This window comes from Tetrao urogallus (assembly GCF_951394365.1).
Source record: "Tetrao urogallus genome assembly, chromosome: 4".
NCBI lineage: Eukaryota > Metazoa > Chordata > Aves > Galliformes > Phasianidae > Tetrao > Tetrao urogallus.
The window spans coordinates 17,948,086-17,963,711 of NC_136817.1; the positions used below are offsets into that span (position 1 = coordinate 17,948,086).

General features: G+C 38.6%; 1 protein-coding gene across 1 annotated transcript in view; it reads left to right on the top strand.

Moving 5' to 3' along the window:
* The window catches only part of COL25A1 (collagen type XXV alpha 1 chain), a gene marked incomplete at both ends in the record, with an annotated part of 291,350 nt that overhangs the window by 135,360 nt on the left and 140,364 nt on the right, over positions 1 to 15,626 (top strand). Inside the window, 2 exons of the mRNA XM_079535114.1 lie at positions 12,496 to 12,540; positions 14,628 to 14,635. Coding sequence (XP_079391240.1) covers positions 12,496 to 12,540; positions 14,628 to 14,635 — 53 coding nt within the window. The remainder of the gene's footprint in view (positions 1 to 12,495; positions 12,541 to 14,627; positions 14,636 to 15,626) is intronic.

A 15,626-nucleotide genomic window follows, 5' to 3' on the forward strand; every position in this document is an offset into this window, starting at 1 on the left:
TTGCAGTACTTTTGTTTTCAGGCAAGTATGCTGTTGAAATAATTGAGCCTAAACAGCAGAATGTAGCCTGGGATAGTAAAAATATTTTACTGCAGCCTGTCAGGTTGAGTATGTGTCTCCTTAGGAACAAGCACCAGTACCACAGCAAAAGTGTACAGGCAGCTGTAAGATGTAAACTGAAGTAAGTTATTTCCTTTTATTACTTTTTGGTCTTTTTCTGCTGTGTCCCTACTGGGCTAAGCCAGACAAGCTATTTTTGAAGCAAGTGAGTTTAGTTTTTTTAGGAGCCTTTTTCTCTCCTTGCATATGAATCCACACATCAACAGAGAAGATGCTTTTAGAGGTTAACCATAAGAAACTGTGACACCTGGGGTCTGGGAGCAGAGCAGTTCTGGCACTCTGTTTATCTGCTTTTTTTTTTTTTTTTTTTTTTGTAAGCAATAATTGTGCTGCTTTTGTGCTGTTATACAGTAGAGACTTACTGAGCCTTTTAAAGCCTCCTATTATTTTTTTTAATTAGAAGTAACTTCTGCAGCTGTCACTAAGCTCCTCGTCAGATGATATATTTATTATATTAGAAATGAGAGGAGGGACGTGAATAAGGCCGACAGGAATATGCTTTGCTCAGGGTGGGGTTTTATGTTTAAATCAGCATGTGTGGGTTAGACAAAGATGATTGCAGTACCAGTGCCTGACTAGTTATGTGCTGCTGTTAATCCCGTGGTATTGTATTTCATTGTCTACCAGCGCACCACTGTCACAACTGAAATAAAAACCCTCTGAATTCAATGAACACTTTAATCTGTCATCATAATCATGCAGGTCTTGTCAGTCATGGCTTAAAAGTCAAGCATGCAGATCAAATCTACAGTAAGAGGAGACACCTGGACTCCACAGTGTAAGTGGAGATAGATTAGGATATTAAATATTTGGTTCATTTATGTTTCAGTGTTTTAACTAAATATGTTGTTGAGGTTTTTTTTTTCCCATTTATTTAAAATTTTATGAAGACTATTTAGTGACTTTGCAGGAGAAAATTTTTTAGAATAAAATTGAAATGGCAAATTCTGTGGTAGAGATTTATTTTCCTTGTTTGTGGCAATAGTTCAAATTTTCGGCTTGTGCTGACAAGGAAGATGAGAAAATGTTCCGAAGCCTGTAAATCTTCTAAGCTAGATTGCTTCAGGTTTACGTGGGACTCTAAAGCTTACAGTGATTGTAGTCCCAAACTCATATTTGGCTTGGCTATGATTTGTGAACAAATATTTTTGGTAAGCAAATTACACTTATGCTGTGTTTGAAATGAATTTTAAGAGCTGTATCTTGCGCTTTGGTAGTAGTAACTTCAATATCGTATGCGTAGTACGTAAGATGGTAACATTTATGTCTCAAAGTCAAAGACAATATTGCTAGAACTCTTAAGATTAAAAAAAAAAAAAGTTAAACGTATTTAAGAAGGTAATACCCTTTCTAGAAATTACTGTTCTGTATGTACTTCAGCAGAATCATGGAAAAGTTGCAGTTGGAATGTCATATTTCTGTTTCAGGATGCTGTGTGACGTTTACAAGCTGTAACTTTTTCAAACTCACTTTTAAGACATTTATGAAAATGCTTTAGTAACCTGAATTGGTACACAAGAATGCAGCAGAACTCCCAACCAGTGAAGAGCCTTTGGGGTACCCATACCATTATTATTCCTTATGTACTTTTACTTTCAGTACTTCCAGTGAAAATAAAATGACTGATTGCAATAAGGATTGTGAGTAGACGACATGACTTTGTCAGCAATGCCTCTCCCTTGCTATTGTGAGACTCAATTTTCAATGGCTTACAGGTTTTTTTGCAAAAAGTTAACCACAGTCTGCTGGCATTTCTTTTGGACTAGCTGTTTAAAAATGAAAATTTAAATGAATTCTGGCTTTACGTATTTTTTTGTTAACAAAATCTCATGTAGTGCCAGTTTGAAGTGAAAGATTGAGATGCGTTGGCTGCTATTTTTATATTTTTATTTACCTCTGAAATTGCCGTGTAGGGAAGGAAGACATTCTGAGTTCAAAATATGATAAACGTTTGAAGAAAATATCATTTTCCTTTCCTCAATACAGCTTGTGTTTGCACTGGGGTGAGCCATCCCTCTTGCTCAAAAGCAAACCCCAGCATCTGTGGTACTTCTCCTGCAGGTGAGTGTCTGAGCATGGTTTTTCTTGGGCTTTGACAACCCAGTTCATGGAGTTGCCATTGTGCTGAGAGTGATGTGAAACCATCAAGAAAAAAGAATTAAAAACAAAATGTGAAATTGAAATGCAAAGGAAAAAGAACCCAAAGAACTTGGTAGGAAGCGACAGCGAAAGGAATACAGGAGTACTAGGTTTTGGAGGAGATAGAAAAGTCCATTTAGATTTTACTGTTCTGTTGGCACTTCAGCATTGGTTTCGTAAGAGCCTGTGCTCATTGGCTGTGGCATGGTGGAGGTGCCCTCTTTTCCGCAGAGAGAAGAGCTGAGCACCTTCAATCACATGAGGGAGCTTTGAAGTAGTGGGGTCTGCTTAGGTCACAGCAATGACCAAAGTTTCCCCTGTGCATACAAGCCCTTGTGCTTCAGTGAAAAATCACTATGGCTGAGTGCAACTTGGCACAAGTAACATGAAAATAACAGGCAGGATATGTACTTCTATAGCATTTACTGTGTGGAATAGTAAGTGCTACTTACTGACATCAGGAGGTCTTTATTTATTAACAGCACTGCTTGAAGTGCTGCCAGCCTACGCTGTCCTGTCTTATAGCCTATGACACTGTGTAGGTACTAGATAATGTTGACTCCTTGGGAACCATGAAATGCTCTTTGCTTAAGATTAGCACGTCCAAAGCACTGTGTTTGAGAAAAGTTGTTAGAATTATATCATTTTCCTAAGATGCAATTTCTGTTACTGAGAAGCACAGATGGAGGATTAGCTTTTAACAGCTCTTCGTTCTGAAGCTTTTGCTTTTATACATATATTGTCGTACCCTGCAGTTAAGCAAACATACAGAATAGTTGAAAATTCTCAGATCTGATCTTAAAGGGGATTTAAATTCTGTTAGGGTTTTAAAAAAAAATAAATTAATACTTCATTTCATCTACTTGAATATTTGAAAAAGTTAAATGAAGTTTAGATATTCTTTATACAACAACTGCTTTTTTGCATCATAGGGCGAACTATTGATATGGCATGATAATAATACAATGGAATGGCTAGTTGAAATGATGAGAAGACTTTCATGCCTTGCTAGTGTAGAATAGCTATCTCTACATACTTCAGCTGTCCCTCAGCAGTATTTGTAAGCCAGGTGACAGCAGCTATTTCTGTGTTTGTAAAGATGACCATGTGTGCACAAAGTGTTATGTGTTCATTAAAATAGTTTAATGGTGTCACTACTACACTTTAATCTGCAAGAATCAGCAAACTGTTCTAGTCCAGGCTACCAGGAATTATTTCTAACTGCCTTAACAAGATAGATCAGAACTCCAGCTTCTGGCTGGACACAATACATGATATGACATGGATTGTTTGGTTGCTTATCTTATAAATGTAACTGTTGATCTTAGACAGTATTTTGAGTACCATCAGTTAAACGTATTCTGCCACAACTGTAGTAGTGTAGGAACCTGTGAAAGATGCAGGGTTTAAAAACTATTTCCTCAGCGTTGTTAAACCTTATTAGATTTAGATTGTGTTAGCAGCAATATCTCTTACTTAAGTCTTTATCCTACAGAATGAAAAGAAAATATTGGTGTGATTAAACTTCGGAACTGCTATGCATGCACAGGAATCTTGTAATTCAGTAAAGGTTTGTGATGTATCTATGAATAATTCTAACTTATGGGCTAAATGGAAAACTGGAAAAAGTGTCTACTAGTCACCCATAGCCAAGAACTGAATATTATGCATGTTTTGCTTGTCAAGGCTTGTCTTCTGCTTTATAACTGAAGACATTAAGTCTTGCTTGAGAATTTTTTTGCCCTTGTCTATATGTTATTAGGCAACAGGAGGAAAGAGAATTTAACTTTCAGGATGAAAGTGAGCTGTCTGTAGAGAAATTCTGAAAGCAAATTTTGCACGTAGTCAGTACCTGAGAATTGGAGCTGCTTTTGGGAAAAGTAAGAACACGTGGTCAGGGAGGTGCTTCTTGCTGGGCTCTGCAGGAAAGGTGGCACTAGGCTGTTTATCTCCAGCTGATGACTTCTGGTATAGAGCAACTAGTGGAACAGTGTTTCTCTTGTGGGAGCTGGGCTTCAGTGTGTTTTAGCCTTGTGCTAAATGGCAGTACAGAATCGAAGAAAATTCAGAAAAATGTAATAATGGTTTATGATATGGAGAAAATTCAACTGAAGAAACTGAAAAAAAATAGAGTATGCTCACCTTACAAAGAGTAAGAGAGGTTAAAAAAAAATCATTTTAAAAAATTGTTAAATGGTAAAATGATATAAAAATAAAAAGCTGGATAGGCAGTGTGTCATTTGACATTAGGAGACCGAGGAACTTACATCTGTGATTTTACAAGAATATAAACTTGATAAAAAGAAACAAATATTCCTTGAAATAGGCTTGAAATTTTTTGAAATGGTGATACTTTGTGTCACATGTAATTTCTTATGCAAGGAATTTATAAGATTAAGGATTAGGCAGTGTTATGGCTGTAAAATGAATTCAGTGTTATAGAACTAAATGATGAGAGTTTTTGGACTGGATGTTGCTTTCCATGCTGCAATCATATTTAATTGCTAGGGAAGAAAGTGGAAAAGTGTATGTGCAGTTCTGGCTGTACTGCAGGCAGTGGTCATTGGATCCTTTCGGCTCCCTCAGTAGTATCTGATACCAGTGAAATGATGTTGGGCTAGATGCATCTAGTCAAACAGTATTTAGTATGAACAGAAGTGGTAAAAGGAATCTGACCCAGGGAGGTCAGATGTCTCAACGGTGGATCAGATAGACTGATTTTGGCATTTCCTCAACCAAGTTGCATAATAGCCTCTGACACCTATCCAAGCCCTTGGGCTGCACTGATGTTTCATGGTGAGCCAAGAAGAAGATGGACTGCGTGTGAAACAATAAATGTTATTTATCCAGCTGAGGCCCAAGGGGAGGAGATAATTTTATGAGGTAGGAAATTCAGGCAGGCTGAACCAGACAGGCTGAGGTACAAAACGGGAGATGGACACCCCACCAGGTGGGGTGGCTATGCAGAGTGGCAGGAAGGAGAAGTCCAAGCATTACATGAACTGAACAAGCTGAGAAAAAAGGGAAGAGCAAAAAGGCTGATGAAGTAGGCTGGAACAAATCCACACAGCACTTGTAAGTAAGAATATGCTCATGAGATAGAAATCCTCCCCATTCTTCCCTACTTGGCCTGGAATTGATGGCAGCTCTGACAGAAAGAACTACAGAAGTGTCTGTCGAATCTCACATAGCCCAGGCATCCATCCTGGGAGAGCTCAGTCTGCTGGGATGTGGCTATCCTGTTTTCTGTCCCCTGTGCCCATGCTGGGAGGAAGAGGCTAGCAAGATTGGTCTGATAATCACACGGCATTAACTGGAGTCACTTCTGCTTGTGGCATGAATGCTTCCCAGGAGTAGCCATTAGGCTCAGCAGCTGCTCTGCTGGCCTGCACCATCTCAGTGTCCCTGCAGCTGTAAGACACAAAGAGCTCAGTTTGCTGGGAAGCTGTTTGCTCAAGGTGAGCAGAGCAGCACTGCTGGTCATTTCTGCATTTAACAGGGAGAGGCGTGAAATGGAATTAATAAAGAGAGGTGGATTGTAGTCTGCTTGTGGAGAGAGTTGAGTCCATTGGCAAATAAAGGTGGTGGAAATTGAAGTGCAACCAGAAGCTGTTATTTTGCCAGTATTACAGTTAAACCACGAAGAAGAGTTTGACTTGGTTTGGTTCATATAATGGTTATAATATAAGAAGGACAAATTCTTTTCCTTTGATAATGCCACTGTAGTGCTTTCCATAATCAGGCACAAGTTTGACTTTTAGATCAGCTCATGATCAAATTGCAAATCATTTTGGTATGCTGATAATGTAGGTCTTGTCTACTGGATGTTTTTTCCATCTGTGTGCTGCTTTGGTTATGCTGAAGTTATTTGCTGTAAACAGATCAATAATGGAAAGAATATAGGTGGTGCTAGCAGAACAGTGTGCTGGTACCACCCACAGCTCCATTCTGTCTGTCTCCTGTTAACAAACTTCTTAGCTGGTGTGAACAGTGTGACTTAGTGATCACCACTGGTTTATAGTTAAAAATCAGTTTTTAACTCAATTTTTTCAGTGTCTCAGAAATGTGCACTGTTAATCTAAAATCTTTATAAATAAAAACGTATCTCAGAAGGAAAACATTATTATTGTTTAGACTTTCAGTATACCAGTCATTTCTATTTGAGCAAGGGCGATCTGTGTGCCTGCAATGTTCTTTTTTGCAAAGCATATGGAGAACTGAAGAAAATCCCTGCTTTTGCTGTCCACTGTGCCAGCAATGTACAGCATCTTCACATCTGTCTTTAATAAATCAGTGATATAATTCATCACATGATCCATCCAAGTAGTTAAAATGCACAAATATATTTTAAGAGTATGCTTTCTCTTTGTTTTATCTGATTTGAAATATGTGTATAACCTAAAACTGAAATTTATGGTGTCCATAGCTATTGAATTAGACTAGATTCTTTTATCTGTTAATGCTGCTTTGTGCTGTTCTAGTTGCTTGATGCAGCCCTGCAGCCAGGTGAAGGATCTAGCCGTCTCGGTTTTGTAGTGTCTGATATGATGCTGTGTTTTGGTTTGGGGAGAAGAACAGTGTAGATAACACACTGATGATTTAGTCACTGATCATTTCACTCTTAGTAAATGTTGTTTTTTTTTTTTTATCTCAACCCATGAGATTCACCTGTTTATTTTCCCCCAGTTATCTCCTCCATCCCACTGGGAGTGCGGAGTGAGCAAATAGTTGTGTGGTGCTGAGCTGCCTGCCAGGTTAAATGACAACAGTAGTTAAGCCCTTCCGTCCTGTGATGCTGGCATGTTGGCTCTCACCTCGTAAGAGGTGTTTTTGCTGTATGTGACCCTGATACACAGTAGAGCATGTAGTGGAGTAAATTCAATGTACTGTACTTTCCTCTGATAAAAAAAAATGATGCTTATTCAGCAACATAAAAACAGTAGATCTACTGCATTAAAAAAAAGGAAGTCCTGCTAATGAGACCTCTCCAGGACTAAAGCAATAATCTGATAACAATCTATCTGTAGTAATGTTTCTGTTTTGGATCACTATAATTTGGTATTCATGAAGGCACAGTTGAGAACAGACATTACTAGAAGATGAACGTTGCCAAAGTTGCGTTTTTTATCTTTGAAAATGTCTTGGAAAACCTGAAAAAGAATTCTTGTTCCTGGCCTATGGTCTATTCAGGTACTACTGAAGAGTACATTGGTAGTTGCTTTGACTTCTAAAGACTATTGAGACTAACTTTTATTTTTAGTTGGATGAAATGAAGGAGGTGAGGAGGAATTGGCTGCAGCCTCGCAGTCCATGTCCCTTGCCGGCAGAGACACCTCCCACAGACCAGGTTGCTCAAAGCCCCACTCAGCGTGACCTTGAATGCTTCCAGGGAGGGGGGCATCCACAGCCTCTCTGGGCAACCTGTTCCAGTGTCTCACTGTCCTCGCAGTGAAGAATTTCTTCCTGATACCTAGTCTAAAACTACCTTATTCCTGTTTGAAGTCACTTCTCCTTGTCCTGTCACTACATGCCCTTATAAGAGTCCCTCCCCAGCTTTCCTGTAGTTCCCCTCCAAGTATGGGAAGGACGCTATAAGGTCCCCCTGGAGCCTTCCCTAGGCTGAAGAGACACAGATCTCTGCAGATCTTTCCTCTTCCACTTCTTACATTTTTTGGGGGGCAGTGGGACTATAGCCATTGCCAATAGAGTCTGAGGCAAAACAGTCATTGAGCACCTCATGTTTCTCTGTATCTCTTGTGACCAGATCTCCAGTTTCCTGCAGGAGAGGGCATGCATCTTCCCTGGCCTCCCTTTTGTCGTTAATATACCTGTAGAATTTCTCCTTGTTTCCCTTTATGTCCCTAGCTACATTTAATTCTGTGTTGAATCTTTCCTAACCCGATTCCTGGTTGCTCGTATAATTTCTGTGTAGTCCTGCCAGGTAGCCCACTCCTGCTTCTGCTTCCCATAGACTTTCTTTTTCCAAGTCCAACCTGTTGATCCATGGAGGCCTCCTGGCATTCTTTTTTACCTTCCTTTTTCTCAGGATGCACTGCTTCTGAGCTTGGAGGAGATGGTTCTTGAATGCTGACCAGCCTTCTTGAGCCTCTCTTCCCTCCAGGGCTTTCTCCCACGTCACCATGCAAGGCTTTCCCTGAAGAGGTCTGAAGTCCAGAGTAGCAAGCTTGCTGCGTACCCTGTTTGATGTCCTAGGGATCTTGAAATGCACCATTTCATGATCAATGCAACCAAGGCTGCCTTGAGCTTTACATTGCTTGCTTAGCCTCTCTTTGTTGGTCCAGCACAGCACTTCTTCATATGGGTTCCTGTACCACTTGGAAGAGGAAGTTATCATCAATGCATTCCAGAAATCTTTTCAATTCCTTGTTCCATGCGGTGTTGTCCCTTCAGCAGATATCAGGCTGGTTTAAGTCCCCCATGAAGACCATGTTTTGTGAATGTGAAACTACTCCCATCTTTTTATAAAAGGCCTCATCTACTCAATCTTCCTGGTCAGGCAGACCCCCATTGCAATGTCTCCTTCCCCTGCTGTCCCTTTAACCCTAACCCATAAGCTTCCTGTCAGCTCCTCATCCATCCCCAGGTGGAGACTGGGGATGGACTCCAGTTGGTCAGTGATGTAGAGGCTGATTTACCAATCGGAGTTCCCTTATCCTGCTCCTTAGGTGCTGCCTTAATGGCCTGTGATCCAACTCTGGGCCCAGGGCATTCATTATGATCATCACCCTCAAAGTGGAATGGTTCGATCCCCTGATAACTCTAGTTTAAAGCTCCCCGATTAAATTGGAAAGCTTGTAGTCAAAGATGGTCTTTCCCTTCTCTGAGAGATGAACCCCATTCTCCACCAGAATACCAGTTTTCTCTGAACTACTTCTGTGACATAAGTAGCCAAAGCTACTCAGTACTGACTTGGTACTTTATATTGACTTGATACTTCCTATTGCTTAAAATTCTGTTAAAATATCACGTCTCAAAGTCTAAAGCTTTTATCTAGCTGAAGTCTGGTTGTTTGTTTGTTTGTTTTTTAAATGCATCAGTCCCTTGTGGGTAGGTGAGATGACAGCTAATGTCTTGTGCTTGAGAAGATAACTATTTGACCTTTTAAATAAAAACATCTCCTTATTTCTTTCATTTTCAAAATTCTCTTCGTAGATATGGTGTTAAATTTTTGTTTCTTAAGCATTAAAAAAAAAAAACCAAGAAATTTCATAAAAGCGAGGCTCATAAATGGTTGTGGTAAAATAAAATAGTTTCTAATATTGTGAAGCTCAACTAAGTTAACAACGAAAAACAGCTGATCCTTGGGCAATTTACTTTTACTACCTACCTACAGAAAAATCTAGTAAGCTTAAGAAAACAATGTATTGGCAAACTTAGCTACTGTAAGTTAACTTTTGCTTATTCCTCAGTATCATTTAATTTTTATTAAGGCAGCTCATTCTTCTGAGATTTGACCTTTGTTTTTCATTATAAAGTATCCATTTTTAATATGCATATATGTTTAAAAGAAACTACTACTTAAATGCTCTGTATTAAATTCAATTCAGCACGGGCCTTTCTAGTAATATTGTAGAGAGATTTTTATCCTGGTCATGAAAGTTCAGAATATTTACATCATAGTTTTGTATCCTTGTGCAAGCTGTAAAAAAAAAAAAAAAAAAAAAAAAAAAAAGTGGACTTTGTAAGGTGAAGTTGTGCCTCTGACTCGATTGACTGTTCCTGTTGCTGCAATGAATCTTCACCACATCCTCCAATTAGTGCAAAGTTATAAAAACTCTAGACAGATGGGAAACTCATATTTATAGCAAAATACCCAGGTTTTGATAAGCGGAATAAGCGGAATTGGTTAGAGCAGCAGATGATGTTAACAGTTAAAATGTAGGGAAAGCAGCCTGTTCAGGAAAAAGATGAAAGCTCATGTGCATTCTGAGGCAGCAGGTCATCTAATGATGATCTTACATGTGAGTGTTTCTGTGAATTGGAACCATCTGTGACAAAGTGCTTAAAAAGTATTGTTTTGTACCGGTAAAAATAAATAAATATAGAAAAAGAAATTTCTTTGAAAGCTCTCAATGGGTTGAGAGCCCTTGCAAGATCCACCTCTCATTTCTCAGTTTCTGAAGGGTTTACAAAGGCCACTGCCTTGAAAGAGTCCGGAGTAGTGCAGAAGTGTAAAAAGCTATTAGGGGGTGGAAAAGGAAGTTGCTCATATCTGGGCAGGGATCAAGTTCATTGTTGCTACAGAATGATTTTCCTAACTTCAATGTTGTGCTTGCTTTGGGAATGTTGAAATAATTATCCAATGCTGAATACTTGCACGCATCTGAATCTAGTCTCCTTAGAGTAGTGGTTTGGGAAGGATCAGTGCTTGGTGTCAGAGGGAAGAACTGTTCGTAGAACCTGTTATTTGCCATCACTGCAGGTAGCTATCTAATTGGCAGGTTATTTTACTATGGAAAGCTGTTTTACTGGATGAAATTCCCTGTTTCCTAATATCCATAGCTTGGGGATTGGCCTCATGGTTTTCTCTTTGTGGTTCGGCTGCAGACAAGCAGAAGGCAGAAGTTTTTTAGTTCTGAAGTTCTGTTTTCTCAAGGGAGAACTTGGCAATAGATGTGCATATATGGATGTGCACACCTATAGTGCAGCTGAAGTGTAATAAAATAGTATTCCACAAAACAGACTGAATATCTTGTTTTATGCTGAAGGACAGAAAAGAAAATATTGTTTCCAGGTAAATAAGCTTATAGTTTTCTTTTGCACGTCTGTGTGTGATCAGCCCAAACTTCTGCGTGCCCATATTTGGGAGCTTGGGGCAGCCAGAGAAATCTCACAGCAGGCTGATGCGTGACTGCAGGGATGCATAAGGAAACTGACAAGTTTCAGTGTTCAGAGCTGGAAAAAAATGTTGGGAAAAAAGCCTACATATAAATGTATTGCATGAAACAAGTTCTTATCTGTGTAAGAAGTTTCCATGTACCTCTTGCAGAGACCGGAGCGTTTCAGGAGAAAGCTACATGTTTTCCATAAAGAAGTTTTTCAGATATAACAGCAAAATATTCTCATTTGCTTGATATTCTGCTGATAATGAATATCCTCCGCTGTTCTTTTTGTCTTTAATGTCTTAATTTTGTTGTCTTAAACTTTCATTGCATTATGCCACCACTGTCCTTATTAGAACAAGACAGAAGCTGTCTCATTTCATCCTAGCTGTACAGGGAGAGGTGACTGTGCGTTTCTGCACTCCAAGAACAGTTTGTCAAGAAGAAAAGAGGAATGTGATATTGATGCCTGCAGTTTAGGGAGGATGTTGAAGTGCATAAATGAATGACAAAAAAATTTTCTTTAGAGACTGTAGAAAACTCTTACTGTAGTATGTAAATGTTTGTGGGGAAAGAATTATGACTAATAAGGGTTTCTTTAGCAAAAAGTATACGAGGACCAAGCTGGTCTATTAAGGCAAACATGTAAACTGGAAGCAAAGCAACCTAGACAAGCTGTTCGTATTTGGGGTGTGGGGAGTCAAGTAAGGGTTTCTTTGTCATTATTTCTATCAATAATTATTTCTATCAATATTTTCAGGTAAGGGCAGGTTGTTTTTATAAGAGGATGTGCTCTTAGAAATACACGCTAACCTTGCTGTCTGTAGGAATAACTGAAAGCAATTTAATGCTTTGTGATAAATTAAACTTAAGAAGATTGAAGGAAAGGCATAATAATTCAAAGGAATATAAAAATACAAAGACTTTAGATGTAGTTTTTGGTTTGGTTTTGTGTTTAATGGAGTGAAAAGGAATTCTGTCTAATCTGAGGCCTGTGGTGGCTAGCATAAGAATTGATGAGCTTCTGTGCAGTAAGTTGGACTTAAAAATGCTCTTGTAATTAGAACAGTGAAATAAATACTAGGGGAAACAAGTCTGTGGAAGTTGTAGGAATATTTTCAAAGTAGTTGACTTGCGCCATGAGACAGAGGGATGAGCTGGACGACCTCTGCGGTTTCTCCCAGCCTTTTTTTCCTCGGAGACTGTACTGCGTATCTTAGCTCTTCGTTTAATCTTTGGCTTCCTGAATCGTTGTTTATCTTTGACCCTGCTCAACTATGTCTGGATCTTTCTCTGATTGTCTTACACAGCTGTTCCTGAGCATCAAACTCAAATGATATTCTACATGTTTCATTTCAAGACAAATTGTTAAAATGTACCATCTTCTTTTTAGGTCCTCCAGGGAAAAGAGGTAAGCGGGGCAGAAGAGGAGAGACTGGTAAGTTTTCACCTTCCTAAATTGCATTACTGTTTGATGCTTGGGTGTTTTTGCAAAGTTACATACCAGCATGCATTCATTTTTATTTTCACTGCTTTCTGTGCTCTGAAAGAGAGCTCTGAAACTTCTTTTGTAGAAATATGTGACCCTTGGCATATACCTGGTGGCCCTCTGGATACATGTCTAGTCTCTAGTGTCCCTTCTTTGTAGTCACACTTCATAATGGTTGGCATAGTACAATTGGCAACATTACGGGTAACTGTCAAATCATTCCAGTGTCTTCTGAGGTTAGCATAGATCAGAGAGACTCTGGTAGTCAGCAGTTGGAATACTGTAAGTTAGCATTGCATTGGGCCTTCCTGGATTGAGACGAAGTTTTAGAAGGAAGGGAGTAAGGTAAGGATGTCAGTATCCAGGGAAATAATGTGATAAATAGAGTACTCTGCATGAGAGACATTGCTGTTAACTAGAAACAAGTAGCAAGTTAGTTGTCATGGAAATGAGAAAAATATTGGGTTCTTTGTTATCCTGTATCGGGGAGCTTGCTGTTGAGGTCTGAACGTTGGTGTAAAACTTGAAATTTCTTTTGAAACAATACTGTGGGATGCTGTGTACCTCTTCCTGCTGACAATCATGGGAGTTGAGTCTACTGTTTATCTTGAAGAACTGAGCCTTCAGTGAAGGTGAATTTTCTAAAACTGATGTAGGAGAAAATGAACATTTTTAATTTCCTTGGTTGTTGTGTCTGTTCTGCTAGTAAGGAAAACATTCTAATCAACTTGATCTCTACAAATTCATTAGTAGCTCTTCTTAACCCTTTAAATTGTCATTTATCCGGCTCTTTCTGTATTTTCAGAATCAGAAAACTGAAAACAAGTCCTGCTAAAAGTTAATGTAAATCACCTTGATGTGTTCATTTGAGATTGGATTAATATTTACTTAGAGACAAATGCTATGCTACAGAAATATATTCTGTGGTTAAAGACTCGTACAAATGTTCCTGGCAATTACTTTGCAGTATGCTTGTTTGTTCGTTTTATGTCTCAAATAAACACACATTAAACTATTAACAAAGGAAATTGATCTCTCCCATTTAAAAACAGACCTGCACTTTAAAATGCTGTTTAAGAATATTTACCAGTATAAAGAAATCACTTTAGTTACAGGATAATAAAATTGCATTGTTAAAAACAAAAGCCTATCAATATTAAAAGCAATCTCAGAGTACAGCTGCTGTGGTTTTATACTCCTTTTTCACTTTGCTTTATTCAGAAATTAGAGAGAGGCATAAAAGCTAATGAAATGCCATTGGTTTGAGAGCTGCAGCTGCTCAGCTTAAAAAGACTGAAATAGTAGATTTGATTTGTAGCCCTTTGATAATGTTTCCAAGAACTGCCATACAAAAGTCTTTGAGTCTAAATAATTGAAAAAATGTGCAAATATCACTTCATGAAGTGTGACATTTTAACAAGGAATGTTTTATACGTGTGCCTTGAGAAAGGAAGGTGATGAAAAGAAAGTTCAGCGCTGTCAGGTGGCCACTGAAACCTCCCCTTATAGGCAAGTTAGAAGACTGGAGGTTGCTGGTGCGTGTATGTCTTGACTAGATGCCAAGGTTAAATGCCAAGGGTACTTTGCGCAATTTTGCAGCCAAGCTGTGATGAGATGCCTAACTGTGTGGCTAACTGAAAGTGGTGATGTGGTTACGTTTGTTTTGTGTGGAGTCTGACAAAACAAACCGTAGTCCATGGCTGGTATTTTTGGCCTGGCGTAAAATTGCATGGAAATGGATGGAGAAACAACTTTCGTAAGATTGCATGACCTTAGTTGAAGGATTGACTTCTTTGGTAAGGTAAGAGCATGCATTTGAGCATTAGCTGTATTTACAAAAAGCACAGCCAAACCAAAACCAAAAGAACTTGAATGGGAAAATGTGTACGATGCATCAGCAGCATTGCTGGCTTACAATCCTGAGACCTTGTTTGGGTTTGTACATTTGTGTCTGTCTTTAATAATTTCATAACTTACAAATTCTTTTTTGTCTGTCTTTTTTTCCCCTCCTCTTTTCCCATCCTCCCTCCCCACAGGACCTCCTGTAAGTACAGTGATACATTGTTGGTTCTTCCAGAATCAGGGAGAAATCGATGTTAGATCCTGTTTTGTTACCACCACAATAAACTGATCGTGTATCAACAGGAGGGAATCTTGATATTTATACTTACACAGCATAAACACTCGCTTATTATTTTGGAGCTGCATAATTTAGCCAGAAAGTTCCTTAAGGAAATTATATCTAAAACTATAAAGCTTTACATTCAGCACTCCAGATAACAGTTTGGATCGCAATTCCATGTAAGTACATTATATTCATTTGCTTATGACTTGGTAACAAAAATTTTACTACAGTATAAAAATAAGTGAGTATGCTTTCTTAAGTCTAGACTTAAGAAACTTCTAGTCACTCTGCCTTTTACCCGGTAGTAGCTTGCTCTGCCATTGTCACAAATCCTTGGGGTCAAAACTCCTTGTTCTTTGGAAGTATATGGGCCGTCCAGATCATTGTGGTGTAATTGCTACTAAAGCCAGTAAGTACTTGTGTGAAATGAATAGAAAATAAGACTGTTCAGTTTAGCATTTGGCTGAATCTCATGCTGATCTTGTTTACAAGAAAAGTTTCTCAGTCTTTGTGTTATTCGTTTTGTGGTATGTTCCCAGAGTAAGTTGAAAATCAAACTTGAAGAACAGTAAACGCATGTATTTCAAACATTTATGTTTGTTATGCCATCCATATTGTGTGAAAGCGTGATCGCCAAAGCAGTATTTTTTTTATTCTGCTTGAAGAGTTTTTTTTTCCTATACTGGATCAGGTTATCTGCGTATTTTATCCTACAGATTTAAAAATAGTAAACTAAAACATTGAATTTCTGCTGTGTGAGCTTATGACGTAAGTGTAAGCTGTCTGTACTGGGCAGTGATTACTTATCTTTGAAAGATAAGACCATGTGCTCAGCAGTTCATAGTGGCAAATTGATTTAACAAGCCATCAATGAAAAGCCAGGCTTAATATATAATGGTGCTGTTTATTT